This window comes from Dendrobium catenatum, unplaced genomic scaffold, assembly GCF_001605985.2.
Source record: "Dendrobium catenatum unplaced genomic scaffold, ASM160598v2 fragScaff_scaffold_716, whole genome shotgun sequence".
Lineage (NCBI taxonomy): Eukaryota > Viridiplantae > Streptophyta > Magnoliopsida > Asparagales > Orchidaceae > Dendrobium > Dendrobium catenatum.
In genome coordinates, this window is record NW_021319178.1 from 11,506,400 (window position 1) to 11,521,225 (window position 14,826).

General features: G+C 38.1%; 1 protein-coding gene across 5 annotated transcripts in view; it reads right to left on the reverse strand.

Moving 5' to 3' along the window:
• The window catches only part of LOC110102461 (methylcrotonoyl-CoA carboxylase subunit alpha, mitochondrial), a 41,689-nt gene extending 27,272 nt beyond the window's left edge, over window positions 1-14,417 (reverse strand). For 2 of the 5 annotated variants that reach the window (XM_020830806.2, XM_020830807.2), the window contains exons 1-3: window positions 13,807-14,417; window positions 8,147-8,268; window positions 7,882-8,029 (exon numbers count right to left, since the gene is read on the reverse strand). In XM_020830806.2, coding sequence (XP_020686465.1) covers window positions 7,882-8,029; window positions 8,147-8,268; window positions 13,807-14,163 — 627 coding nt within the window. In that variant the 5' untranslated portion in view covers window positions 14,164-14,417. Of the gene's footprint in view, window positions 1-7,881; window positions 8,030-8,146; window positions 8,269-11,809; window positions 12,029-13,806 lie in introns of all 5 variants that reach the window. The other 3 variants (XM_020830808.2, XM_020830804.2, XM_020830805.2) reach the window with 3 other exon arrangements.
• Window positions 14,418-14,826: the final 409 nt, after the last annotated feature.

Below are 14,826 nucleotides of genomic sequence, written 5' to 3' on the forward strand. Positions count from 1 at the left end.
TTTGACGCACGTATTGATTCATTGAGCTTTACGAACTTTTATACTGTTTATTGATTCTTCTACTGATAATTATGGCTCTACACGTTTTTGTATTGATTACCGTTTCTGTATTGATTTCTGTTTATGTACTAATTCCTATTTCTGCATTGACTCAATGATCATGTGTAAGTGACTGATATTGTTTTGACTGATTAATATGCATATTGCTTTCGTACCGTCCTTTGATTTCAGTTGTAGGTATTTGGTGACCTACTGGACTTTTTGAAGCTCGTTATATGTGGTCAATATTTCAGGTCAGGGCAAGGTAGCAGGAGATTGAGGTTGATCAGGAATCTTCAGGTTTTTATCCTTTTGGTATAGCGATTCTTTTTTGTACTCAGGACAGGATGGATTACATGTGATTAATGTGTAGATCCTGAATATTTGTAAATGAACTTTTGGGAATGAATAGAAAATTTTACGTGATGTTGTTAACTTATAGATTTTTGTTAGACCGTTGTCACTGATTGATGACTATAGATAGCTCTGGTAGAAGATTGACTTAAAGGATTAACTGAATAATTCTTCCAAGTTAGATCTTGGGGCGTCACAACCGCCCTCTCACAGAATCACCTTGTTTTCAAGGTGAAATGAGGAAAATTGATGCTTCACCCTCTCGTAAGGCTCCCATGTGGCCTCATAATATGGATGATCCTTCCACTTTATCAACACCTCTTTTATCCCTCCTCCCTTGCGCACCCCTTGTAACTCAAAGGGTTCCAACATCACCTTCAAGTCATATGTTAATGTCATTGGTAGCTCAAAACTAGCTACATGCTTCCCAATCGCCCTTAACTGTGAGAAATGAAAAAAAAAGGTGTTTGTTTACTGTTGGAGGCAATTTCAGTCTGTATGCCACCTCCCCAATCCTCTCCAGTACCTCAAAATGCCCAAAATACCTTGGTGCAAGCTTCTCATTCCTTCTGTTGGCGACATCCCTCTGTCTGTAAGGTCAGAGTTTTAAGAATACCCTTTCGCCCACCTCAAATTGGATATCCTTCATATGCCCCATCAATCTATTTTTTCATAATATGTTGTGCCCTTAATAAATGCCTCTTTAATTCTTCCAACACCTTGTCTCTTTCCTCAAAATACTCCTCTGCAGACAATACTGGGGTGTTTTTATGCCCAAAGTGCACCAAGTGAGGAGAATCCCTTCCATATAATACCTTGAATGTGATCATCTAAGAAGCAGAATTATATTAAGTGTTGTACCAATATTCTGCCCAAGCCAACCACTTTGCCCAATGCTTGGGTGTCTCCGACACAAAGAATCGTAGGAATGTTTCCAAACTTTTGTTTATCACTTATATCTGACCATATGTCTATGGATGGTAAGCAGTGCTACTCTTCAGTATTGTCCCATGTAGCCTGAATAATTCCCTCCAAAAATGGTTGAGGAACACCTTATCCCGATCTGATACTATAAACTCTGGTGTCCCATGCAAGCAAACCACCTCCTTGATAAAAGCTAATGTCACTATCACGGCAGTGTAGGGATGTCGTAGGGGAATGAAATGAGCATTCTTGCTCAGTCTATACACTACCACCAAGATTAATGTGAACCCCTCTGATCTGGGTAATTCATCTATAAAGTACATGGATACCTCCTCCCACACCCGACATGGTAAAGCTAAAGGCTGTAGCAACCCTCCTGGATACATGGCCATGTACTTGTTACTCTGACAGATCTTACATATAACTACTATCTCCACCACATCCTTGTGCATCCCCTTCCAATACAGCTCTGAGGCAAGTCCCTTGTATGTCTTTTACACCCTTGAAGGGCCCCCAATCGCGCTCGAATGAAATTCCTGGAGTAGGTGTGGGATATGGACTGATGTCCTAGGTAGCACAAACCTCCCCTGATACAATAGCCTCTCCCCATCTAGAGAATACCCTGGGTGGCTATTCCCTTCCTTCCTCAAATCTTCCCTAATCCTTCCCCAACTCCTCATACCGTGCACTCTCATTGATGGCCTCCCAATCTAGCATCAACGAGACCAACACTACTATCGCTTGCAACTCCCCCGTACACCTAAATAATGCATTGGCCGCCTAGTTCTCCATGCTTGACCTATATTGTATTTCAAAATCATACCCCAATAGCTTGGACAACCATCTCTGATGCTCCTTGATCATCATCCTCTGCTCCAGTAAGTACTTTAGGCTCCTCTAATCTGTCCTGAAGATGAAGTTACAGCCTAACAAGTATGGTCACCACTTCTGGGTGGCTAACATAATGGCCATCAACTCCCTCTCATATACTAATTTCATCCTTGCCCTAATTGTCAATATCTGGCTAAAATAAGCAATGGGTCAACTGCACTGCATGAGTACTGCTCTCAATCCAAATCCTGAGGCATTTATCTCCACTATGAAAACCTAAGTGAAGTCTGGTAGTGTCAAAATCGGTACAGCGGTCATGGAAGCTCTCAAAAGTTGCTATAACCGCCTCTCCCCATAAGAATACATCCTTCTTTAACTGTTCTATCAGTGGCCATGCTATGGTGTTGTACCCCTTCACAAATCTCCTGTAGTATCTTGTTAATCCCAGGAATCCCCTCAACTCCCTAAGATTTTTGGGCACTGCCATCTTAACATAGCCTCAATTTCACCTGATATGTTGCCACCCTCTCTTTAGAGATGATATGCCCCACGTACTCCACACTAGCCTGGGCAAAGCAATATTTCTTCATATTTTCTCTCAGTTGTTGCTTCTATAACACCTCTAGCACCCTCCTCAAGTGCTCCCAGTGATCCTCTGTCCTGCTGTAAATCAAAATATCGTCAAAAAACACAAACACAAACCGCCTGAGGTAGGGTCTGAAGACCTTGTTCATAAGGGATTGAAAAATGGTTGGGGTGTTAGTGAGGCCAAAAAACATCACTAGGAACCCATAATACCCTTCATGAGTCCTGAAAGCAGTCTTTGGCACATCCTCTCTTTTCATCATGATCTAATGGTACATGACTTCAGATCTTTCTTGGAGAAGATAATTGCCCCACTCAACTCATCCAACAGCTCATCTATCATTGGAATAGAAAACTTATCTGGCATCATTTCCTTATTCACTGTCCTGTAGTCTACACAAAACCTCCAACTCCTTTCTTTCAAACCAGTAACACTGGCTAGAAAAATAACTAATATTGGGTCTGATGATCCCTGCTTCCAACATCTCTCTAATAAACCTTTCAATCTTATCCTTCTAAAATTAAAGATAGCGGTAGGGCCTGACGCTGATGGGTGGCATCCCTTTCTTCAATGTGAAAGCATGCTCATGCTCTCTTGGTGATGACAATCCTTTGGTTGAACCTCACTGAACTATTGAATCAATGGTTGTACTGAAAGAGGAACCTCCCCTCCCTCCTCCAGCCTGATCCCCTCCAACCTGTGTAGTTCCATCAGATAACCTTGCCCCGCCTCCTATATGCTCCTCACTATGGTCTTAAGTGAAGCCATGGCTTTGGAGAGCCCTACACCTATTATCACTACTTTTTCCCCTCCACCACTAGCTCCATCATCAATCCCCCATAGTTAACCTTGGTGTCTCCCAAGGTCTACAGCCACTTCATCCACAAGATGACATTAGCACTCCCTAACTCTAATGGGAGGAAATCATCCATCACATGAACCACTTGTATAGTCTACACTATCTCTCTACAGATCCCTTGGCCCATCTCTACCTTCCAAATACCCATCATTACTCCATAACGTCTTGTATCCACCAATTTCACCCCTAATTGGTTCACAACCTAGTTGGAGATGAAATTGTGGGTAGCCCCACTGTCAATCAACACTACAACCTCCATGTCTGATAATTCCCCTTTAACTTTCATGATATGATTCGGTGTGAATCCTACCACTGAGTTCATGGATACCTCCGCCACATCCAGGTGCAGCTTGTCCATCTCTCCCTCTAACTATCCCTCAGTTTCCTCGCTATTATAGATGGTGAGAACCTGAAGAGTTCGATCCCTACACCTGTGCCCTAGAAAATACATCTCATCACACCTGAAGCATAATTCATTCACCCTCTTCTCCTACATCTCCCTCTCCATCAATCTTTTAAAATTTCCCCCACTCCCTCCTACTAACTTCTCCATGGTAGTCTCACGAAAACCACCTGTTGCAAGACCCTTGGGTGCTATAAGAGTGGTAGTCATCCTATAAGAGCCACCTGAACTGCTGCTCATGGCTCCCCTCTCTAGATATCTCTGATCTTCCACCAACTATGCCAACTTCATGGCCTCTCCCAAGTCACGAGGCCTCATGACCCTTCACCACAGCTCTAATCTCGGATTTCAGCCAATCAGCCCCTTCATGAAGTTTCCCTCCAACACAATCTCTGATAATCGCTCCATCCGACTGGCCAAGTGCTCAAATCTCTAATGATAGTCTGCCATTTATCCGTCTTGTACTGGTGCAAAGAACTGCTCATATAAGTCCCCTCCTCTACTGGTTCGGAAACATTCCAATAAGCATTCCTTGAATTCCTTCCAACTTCATATGGGTTTCCTCTGATCCCTCCACTGATACAGACAACGTCTTCCTCTCCAAACATAAACCTGCTACAATCAACTTTTCCACCTCCAACATCTCATTGACGGTGAAATACCTCTCCACCTTGTAGATCAACCCGTGTGCATCCTCCCCTTCAAAGATGGGCATCTTCAACTTCCTCACCTTCGAATCTCCCCCATTTTCAAGTATTCCTCCGTAATTTTCCCTTTTCACGAGTACTTGGCTCCCCCCAAGTCTCACAATCTTCCCTCCTAAGCTCATACCCAAACCTCTCTTCACTTTCTCCCCTCTTTTATTCAAAATCAGCACCCGTCCTACCATACTCCCCTTCTTTTCTCTCCCAACTAACACCCCTTGATTCATACCCCTCTAACCATACCTATCTCCAAACCTTCCACCTCTCTCCTCCATGATTTCCACCTCATTGTCCCTCCTACGAAATTCAAAATTTGTCGTTGTCCTTGCTGTTCCTTCTTCCTCTGATGCTGCCGTTTGAATTTGATTTTCCAATAACTTCTTCACCATCTCATGAAGATCGCAAACATTGTCTTCCACAGATGCAACCTTATATTCTACGGATGAAATTCAGTCTTCCATCATTGCTTTTATTTGGCTCATCTCCCCTTCAAGTATCTCCTCCAGCACATCCACTTTCTTAGCAACCATCAATCCCCGGATTTTTTAATTCAAATTCAAAAATATGGATTTCACCCTAAAAGCAGAAATTTCCTCCTTTACCGGCCCAAAAACAACCACTGAAGTTCACCAAAAATAGCCCACCAACGGTCCCAAGATCGCTCTAATACCAATTTGTTAGGAAATACTTAAAGATTTCAAGTAAACCCTAATAAGAGAGATGAAAACAGCAAATCGCTCCCCGAATTCAATGAGAAAATCAACAAAAAGCAATGTTTATTGATGAAAACAAAACTAAAGGAAGAAACAAAGTGAGATACAATTGATCCTCAATTCGAGAGAAGGATCGTTCTCTCCCAATCCCTAGACGAATCTAGGGCCCAAGACACTAAGAACAAGAACTCCAAAATAAGCCACAAAACAAAGCATAATCTAACCCTAAACAACTCTTACTATTTAATACACTAGTTCTCTAATTTCAAACTCTTAATTCCAAATTTCCCCCCCAAACCTAGCTGCTCCCCTCTCATTCCCTAATTAATTGCCTAGTGGGGTCCACTAGCTTGGGCGGCAAAGCAAAAGGGAGGCGGTTTTGTCCGCTTCCTATAAACAAGAACCGGCCTAACATAAACCCTTCAAATTATGTTTTAACCCTCTTCAATAGCGTTAAATCATAGTTTGAATCATATTCGAATAAGGCTTGAACCATGCATTAAACCTAGTTGAACCATATTCAACTATAGCTCAAAACCAAACCTAACCATCAACAACCCAAATTGCTCTCTTAATTCCTTGGTAGTTTTCTCAAAACCTATGAGATTTTAGTCAAATCAACTTTAGCTCAAAACCAAACCTAACCATCAACCCAAATTGCACTCTTAATTCCTTAATAGTTTCCTCAAAACGTTATGCCAAACATAATCGAATCGTCAAATGAATCTTGATTTTACAAAGCATGAACCAGCAATCTCCTTCATTTCAAATCTCATAGCCATTGTACTTCACAACCTCATTGTAATACTAGTTCGATGTAATGACGACCCCAAAACTTAATGTGAAAGCTTACCAAGAGCTAGTAGGAAGCGCCATAAATCAAAAACACAATAAGATCAATAACACAAACTACAAAAGCGACTAAGAGTGGTTTGACTTCACCAAGCCTATCCCTGAAAAAGAGTGCAAGGGATATGATCCACTATAACATTCACGCTATAAATTTAGAGCACTAAATGAAGAATCACAAGCCATTCCCATATCCAAAGTCCAGCAATGCTCAACAAAGAAGATTAAAGACACTCGCAAATACTAGATGCTCATCTCTCACTAAGATATCAACGCCAAGACAAAGCCATTAAGAACATTTGTTGAAATCGCTTGTCATTATTGTAATTCTATTGTCATCAGTCAAAGAGAGAAGCCAAATAAAGATGACTTCTACTCCAAAATACTTTAAAAAAAAACTCTAATTGAGAGGGTATGTCTTGATCATGAAAATGTTTGAGGATATGCCATGAAAAACACCAAATCTTAGCTTACAACCCTAAAAAACATCTTCATATAGCTGCAAGGACTTGCACATAAATTAAGGAGAGTGCAACCTAAGCCCTCATCCTTAGAAGGTTGTATGAACCTACATGTAATTGAGAAGGGCTTAGTACAGGTATGCAAAATGAGCCGTCCAATGGATGTCATTCGATCCAAGGCGGATAGAACAATGATTCCAAGGCACATTTCCAATTTTCAATTTACGAGAAAGAATCAATGTCTTGTTATTTTTCTAGACTCAATTAGAAATATTTGGGGTGTCTTTAAAATATATTGAGTCTATTAACTATTTGCATAAAAGCTTAACTAGTGATGTACATTCACTTGGCCAATCAACAGAATTTGAAATATAAATTCACCTGGCCAATCAAAATAATTTACTTCACGTGTTCAACCTTAAGTGGAGATAATAATTTGTTATGTTAAATTTTAAATGACCTATACGGGAGGCCAATTCTATTTTATCAGGCTAGTACCAACTGGCTTTGACTGATATTGTTCCCAATGGCCATATTAAAGCGAAGTAAAAGGATAAAAAAAGTACATGGCAAAGAAGTGCATAATATCGAGATCAATATACATAACTGCTTATATAGCAACCTAACTAGGAATGGAAATTATGTAGTGAGGAACTCCAATGGATAGGGAGGAGGGAGTAGAGTTCTTTAAATAAAATAAAAGGGATAAATACATGTAAATGATTTTTTTTTTAACAAAACTTTCATCCAAATACTTCTATTTATAATAAGACCATAATCGTGAAGTGCACAACAAATCTATCAACTTTCTTCTCAATGATTTATTAAATGCTCAATAATTAGGGTATATCACATGTAAATACTTAAACATTTTGGTGATTTTTTGTAAATAAAAAATATTTTGATGATACACGTGTAAATATCCCAAAATGAAATTTATTGACAAAATTTTTTAAACTTATAAAATATAAACAAACAATAGTGCAGAAGAAATTTTGAGATAAGGAAAGAAAATATAAGCATGTTCATTCTAACAAAAGAGATCGGAGAACTTAAATATTTACAAGATCCTCAACTTTAATACTGTAATGGAAATCGCAATACAAGTTTCTTTGTTCAGTTCATACCTCCTTAAAAAAAACGTTCTTAAATTCATACCTTTCCTCCTCCACCGTGTGTAGGCTTTATCAAAATGGGATAGCCAATTTTTTCAGCTTCTGCTTTCAAGAAATCAATATCTTGTCGGTCACCATGATAACCAGGCACAAGTGGTACACCAGCTGCACCCATGATTCGCTTTGATGCACTAACAGTGAGATGGCATGAAAAGTAGCATAGTAATGTGTATCATCCTCATCAGAACAAATTAATGACATGAGAAAGAAGAAAAAATAACATCATATAATTACTCTAGAATTAGTACCTCTTGTCACCCATTTCACGAATGGCAGATGCTGGAGGACCTATAAAGTTAAGTTCCTCAGCTTCACAAAGCTGGGCAAAGTCAGCACTCTCTGAAAGAAAACCATATCCGGGGTGTATAGCCTGCAGAGTGTACTGTGATCATGAAAAAAAAACCACAATTCCTGCATAAAACATTATCGACCCAGTACTTTGAGATTTGTATCTCAGTAGGCAGTCTATAGTTGCCTCAGCCAGAGTACTTATATAATATATAAACGAAGCCTAGCCTGGATAGTAAAATCATTCATGACACTTAAAAAAAAGATACATTTAATGAATTGGTAGACCGAACCATATTTTAAAAATTGCTACAGAAAATATAAAATACTTGAAACAAGGTCAAGGAGTAATTCATTGCTCATATCTTATTTGTTTCCTTTTATGATCATCACATTCGTGCCTATTATATGTTATTGATGGTTTATCATACTCTTTCCATGCATTTGCCTTGTCCATGACATTTGTGTTTATTCTCAGGGCATATCTGAAAGCGCTACAAAATCTTTTATGAAAATAAACTATGGATATAAGATGGGTGCTCTATTCAATCATCATATAAGGGATTTTATTGTTCCACCTCTAAAACTAAAAGCAGTTATCTTTTGACATGTGTTCACTATTAAATTTCATCCTAATGGATAGAACAATTGCCACAAAACACGATCGATTGCAAAAGATTTCACACAAGTCTCAAAGAATAACAATTTTGATATCTTGTCCTCAATTGCTTAACTAAACTCGATCAGAATCCTTTTATTATGGCCATCAATCAAGGATGGACTATGCTCTATAAATGGAAATAAGCATTTCTGTACGGCAAGCTAACTAAGAGATCATCTAAAGAAGCCTCCTGGATACATTGCTTAAGAGGAGAAATGCATAAACCTAACCAGCAAGGCTATCCATGATAGTAAATAGACTCCACAAGCTTATTTAGAAAAAATTTTGCAAGCCCCGGTTCAGATTGGTTGGCAAGTTAGCACTAAAAATCATCCTATCAATATACTTGTTATTTATATTGATGACATCTTGCTCACTAAAAATGCTCATGATAGCATCTTTGAGGTTAAACATTACTTGAAGTGTTTTGTAACCAAATACAAGGCAATGCCAATGTACTTTTTTAGAATTGAATTTGCTTACAAGAAAAAGAATACTATTATGTTGAAAAAAATGTGCTACTACTCTTTTTGGAAAAATTGATCTTCTTAATTGCAAAAAGTCAGCTAATATCGAGACTCAAACCACATTTGAGAACAAAGAGCTAATCAATGATCATTCTCATTATTGAACCATAATTGATAAATTGATTTATTTGACAATTATCATGCCTAAAACCAGTACATACAAACTCTAAAACAGAACAATTGCAAGGTTGCTCTAGAAATTCTTGCAACTGTGCTACAATTAAGTGCATTAAAAAAAACTCTTGGAAAAACGTTTCTATATACAAAAGTTGAACATTTGAATATAGAAGTATTTTTAGATGTTGATTATGTTGGCGCTGTTGAAGATAATAAATCAACATCAAGAAATTATATTTTTGTTGTAGGTAAAATACCCTTCCCCCAACCCAAAAAAAGAAGCAAATTAATATAGCAAATACTAGAGTAAAAGCTGAATACATAACTATGGCTCACTCGGTATGTGAAATGATGAGAGTAAAAAATTTAAAAGGGAGTTTGATTTTCTTGTTTCTCAACTTATGACACGGTAATGTGAAAATTGTGTTGCTATCTATATTGCCAACAATCCAACTCTTTTCATGAGCAAACTAAATGTATTTAAGTTGATTAAGAATTTTCTATGGAATCTTGTGTTTTCAAAAAATATCATTACTTTTTATATTTTCAAGACCTGGATCATTTATTATTCTGTCATTTATATAAGAAGCTGGAGCTAACATATAATATATGCTTCGCCATGAGGGGAGTATTGGCGTATGATATGTATTAAGAAGTGTCATGTTAGGAAGAGCTAATCCGAATAAGATGCTTTTATGTCACCATGACTTTGAATATTCTCCCCTTTTTTTGTTTCCATATGCGTACATCATGTATGCCTATAAATAGACTATATATTCAATCATGTTGCAAAATAGATTCTCCAACCCTAATAGTGATAACCAACTATCATGTTCCAAAGAAGATTGGCAGTGACATAATCATCAAATCATTATTCTTTACCGAATGGTTTGATTGGATGACACTGTAATATTCTTTTGCAATAGTTACTCTTTTTTAGATAGTCAATATGAAACAACCAAAAGCACATCCTCAAAAGCTTTCCTCCAACTTTTCTGATGAGCACATCCGACCATGAAAGTTTATCAGAGGAGTCGAAGATCAACGGCCATGATTGTTCCACTTTATTTTGAGTGAATAGTTGTATTTTGATTTATTTATGCAAATTTTCCATTTTTACCCTCACTTGAGGAAGTAGGCCTATGTGACCCCTGAGGGCACTTTTGTTATTTGTCTTATTATTGTATTTTGGCTATTTATAGTCCCTCTTCTTTTGAGGGAATGGATGATTATTAAGAAATAAAATTATGCACTCTTGTTCTTAAAAGCTTTGAGAGTTGTTATGAGAGTTGAAGTCCCTGGGTGAGGAAAATGTACTACCCACCAGCCGTAGGAAATGTCCAGGCTCGTGGTTTGAAGTCCCTAGGTGAGGACAAAGCATTATTCATCAGCCACAGGAAGCATCCGGGCTCGTGGTTTATCTTATCTGCCACTTCCCCTCCTTTCTTCCTAGCCGCCGACCCCCCCCCCAATACTCCCCTCCTCTCTCCTTTAATTAGGAGCCCAATTAAAGCTTCCCCAATTAAGCCATCAATTCCTCAATTACCTCCACCCTTTTGGCTGAAATTAATTTCATAAATTTTGAATTTGCTTACCTCCCAATTCAAAATCAAAATTTTCAAATCAGATTTTAAATTCTTTAAAATATGAAATTATTTCCCTAAAATAGATGAGTTAAATTAGAAAAGGCCCCACCATTCAAATTAATTTAAATTTTGAAAAAAAGATACTCTAAACCTCCTTTCCTAATTTAAATTTTCAAACTTAGCAACCCCTCTTAAGGCCCACCCTCCCTCTCTCCTTTAATTGGAGAAGACTCAAATTTAAACTTTTCCATCCTCTCCAAACGTTAAAATCTAAAATTAAATTTCAGATTTGAATTATCCAGCCATGGCTAGCTTGGTTCTACATCATTTGCACTAATCGGTAGATGTAATGTAGATAGAATAAAAGTATTTCACTTATGTATTTGTTATTCAAGGTTATTTATGGTTACAAATTATACACAAGAACCACTTTAAGAGCTATAGTTCAACTTGCACATAAATTTATCATCTACCAGCTTGCAGCACATATACAACAACAACAACATCAAGCCTTTATCCCACATATGTGCAAACAAAAACAAAAAAGCACTGAGACTTCAACGATTTCAATTTAAAATCATTAAAAGCATATAAAACTAATAAACTATCATTCCTAAGCCTAAATGGCAATGCAAAGACTATCATCATCATTATTCCGGATTGGCTTTATGAATCATCTTACTTCATTCTGTTGATTTGTATACAAAAGCAAAAAATGGGGATTTAGAGTACCTGTTTGGCATCCGGCCACGAACCAGACATGCCGACGACGTGCTCCAACCTGTCTTCCTGCACGATGCCTCATCGTTAAGGCAAAGACAAGGGAAGGACTTCGGTCATTCGTTCTTCCCTTGTTCGCGAAATCTCTTGCTCTCGCACGAACCTCCTACGCAAGCCATCAAGCATCTCGTGCCTCTCAATCCTCTCTAACTCACCTGCAAGCCAATCCGACTGAACCCCCTACAATAGGTTAAATTTTTCTAATTTTTTTATTATAGTTAATTATTATTAGTTATATTTAATTATTATTAATTACAATTAACTATAGTTAATTATAATAAATAATTAATTATAATTAATCATTGTTAATTATAATTAATTATTATTACTTTTTTAACTATGGTTAACTATTGTTAATTATAATTAACTATTATTAATTATAACTAATTTTTTAATTATCATTAATTATAATTAATGGAGTTTAATTATAATCAATTCTTATTAATTATAATTAATTATCGTTGCTTATAATTAATTGTCAAAAGAGGAAAAAAAAAAGGGGGGGAGAAATTGGTGCCTCAATCTGCATGCTAACACTGCCAATACAATAAAGTAGTCCATCCTTACCTACTACACAACCACCCAACTCACCTGGCACCTTCCCACCAAACCAATCTCCATAGCAAGCAACTCCACCTATTTTACAGTTGACACCCATCCACCACCAAATGATCAAAAATTAAAAGTGGCCACCTCCAACCAAAGCAAACATTCAACCTCTCCCATACCACAATCATGCATTATCCAACCAACTGCTCCTTAGCTATTCGATATCCTAATTAACGCAAGGCCATGTCAAAAGAGTTCCTTATCCTCCAACCAACTGCCTCCTTATCTATTTGATGTCCTAATGAAAACGTCTACATTGCTCAATTGCAAGGCTTCCGAGACCCTCAAATTCCAAACCACATTTTCCTCCTCAAAAAGGCCATGTGCAATCTCAAACAAGCTCCTAGACAATGGCTTGTCATGCTCACAAGGCTAGTTCAATAGATTCTTCTCTGATGTTCTACAAATACAAAACCACCACATATTTATACTGTAATTTAGGTTCATAACCAGCTTATCATAGGAACAAATGCCAAAGTCATCGTTAACTTCCTCAACACACTACGAAATGCATTTCATACGTTCCATCTTGGATAGTTTTCCTATTTCCCTGGAATGCAAGCTCACTTCACAACCCAAGGTATCCATTTAAGCCAAACCAAATACCTACTTGGCATACTTCATCGCGCAAGAAGCCCATCTCCAATCATTTGCCACCAAAATTTCCTCAACAACGACCTATCAAGCTGTCTACCTAAACGCCACTTGGTCAGATCTCTCCAGTACCTAACAATAATCTGCTAGGACGTCACATTTATAGTGAACGCCTATGACAGCATCTGCACAAGCCACTAAACCTTCACTTTCAGCAACTTGAATGCCTACTCCCAAACCTTAAAGGGAGCCTATATTATGGCATACCCATTTCTCCAAGATAGCGCCAACTAAGTGCCAATTCTAACTCCAACTATGCAGGAGAACAAGACGATGGCAAATCTACCAAGGAATAATGTGCCTTCTTAAGCACCACTCTTCTTGGTGCACCAAGAAATAATCCGTTGTAACAAGATCTTCTATAAGGTTGAATACAAGACTCTCGCATGATCTGGGTTGGACCTTTCCTCCTTCAAATCTCTAATCTTCCTTCCTTAATTAAGGAAAAGTCAGCTAATATTTCACAGCACCAAACAGATGACTACATTCCGCTTCCAACTTGACGCTGTTAAACCAAGCGATAACCCATACATTTGCATAGCTAACTTGTCTGATTTATATAACCTATCCTCGCTCCTGCTTCGAAATTAAGGCCTACTTATCGCCAAATAAAAACGCATAAGTTTAATCACTTGCGACATTTCTCTTAGCACAAAAGAAAACTAGAGAAGAAAAGATTTAACAACCTGAGCTCCAGTTCGATGTGCGGCCTCAATAATAGCCGATGCATTGAGATAGCTAGAGCGAGCAGGAGGCGGTCCAATACGTATGGCCTCGTCAGCATAATCCACGTGGAGAGCGCCACGGTCAGCGTCGCTAAAGACGGCGACTGTCCGGATTCCAAGCCTCCTCGCCGTCCTCATGATCCGGCAAGCGATTTCCCCACGGTTCGCCACCAATATCTTCTCAATAGTCCTTCCTTCCTTCCCCTCCGGCGATGTCGGCGATGAGGACGCCCATCGCCGTGAAATTGTATGTGTAGGATTTCGGCATGGAGGTCGTTGAAGTGCTGTTCTGCGAAACAAAGAAGACATTAACGCCATTTAGCTTTATCTGAGTGAGACTGTGACTTACCTCCCCAGGCGAGGTGGGAGCAGTCGAACAACTCATATATGGGTAAGATCACTGGTGAAAGGGCGTAGAACACTGATGGGCAAATTTTTTGGCAATGATCTTGTAGGGGTATGGATAAGCTTAATTAGTCAGAGCGGGGCCCATATTTTGTTCATAACGTTGGTCTGCCGGAATAATAAGACAACTCGGCGAGGAGGAAACTAGCGGGGTAGAATGCCTGACAGTTGACAACTCGCGAAGAACTGCAAACCAGCAAGAAGCTAAATTGGCTCTTTGTTTGTTTGCTTATATTAAGTAATCGCTTTTACGCAGATTTTTTTATCTATTAATTGTATTTTTTAACCATCAACTAAAAGATCTTATATTTTAACCATCAACTAAGAAATTATAGATCTGAATGATATATATATATATATATAATTAGGGGAGCTTTTAATTTGAAAAGTTTTCTTATAGTTTTTGTTTTTTTTTTCACTTGAACAAATTTTGATTTTTCCTATAAAAAAAGTTTTCAATTTCTCTAAATATTTTTCATTATTTATTAATTATCATTTAAATGATAAAAATAAAGTGAGAAAATGATAAAAATAAAATGAGAAAAACATACTTATTAAGAGTATATTGTCACCCTC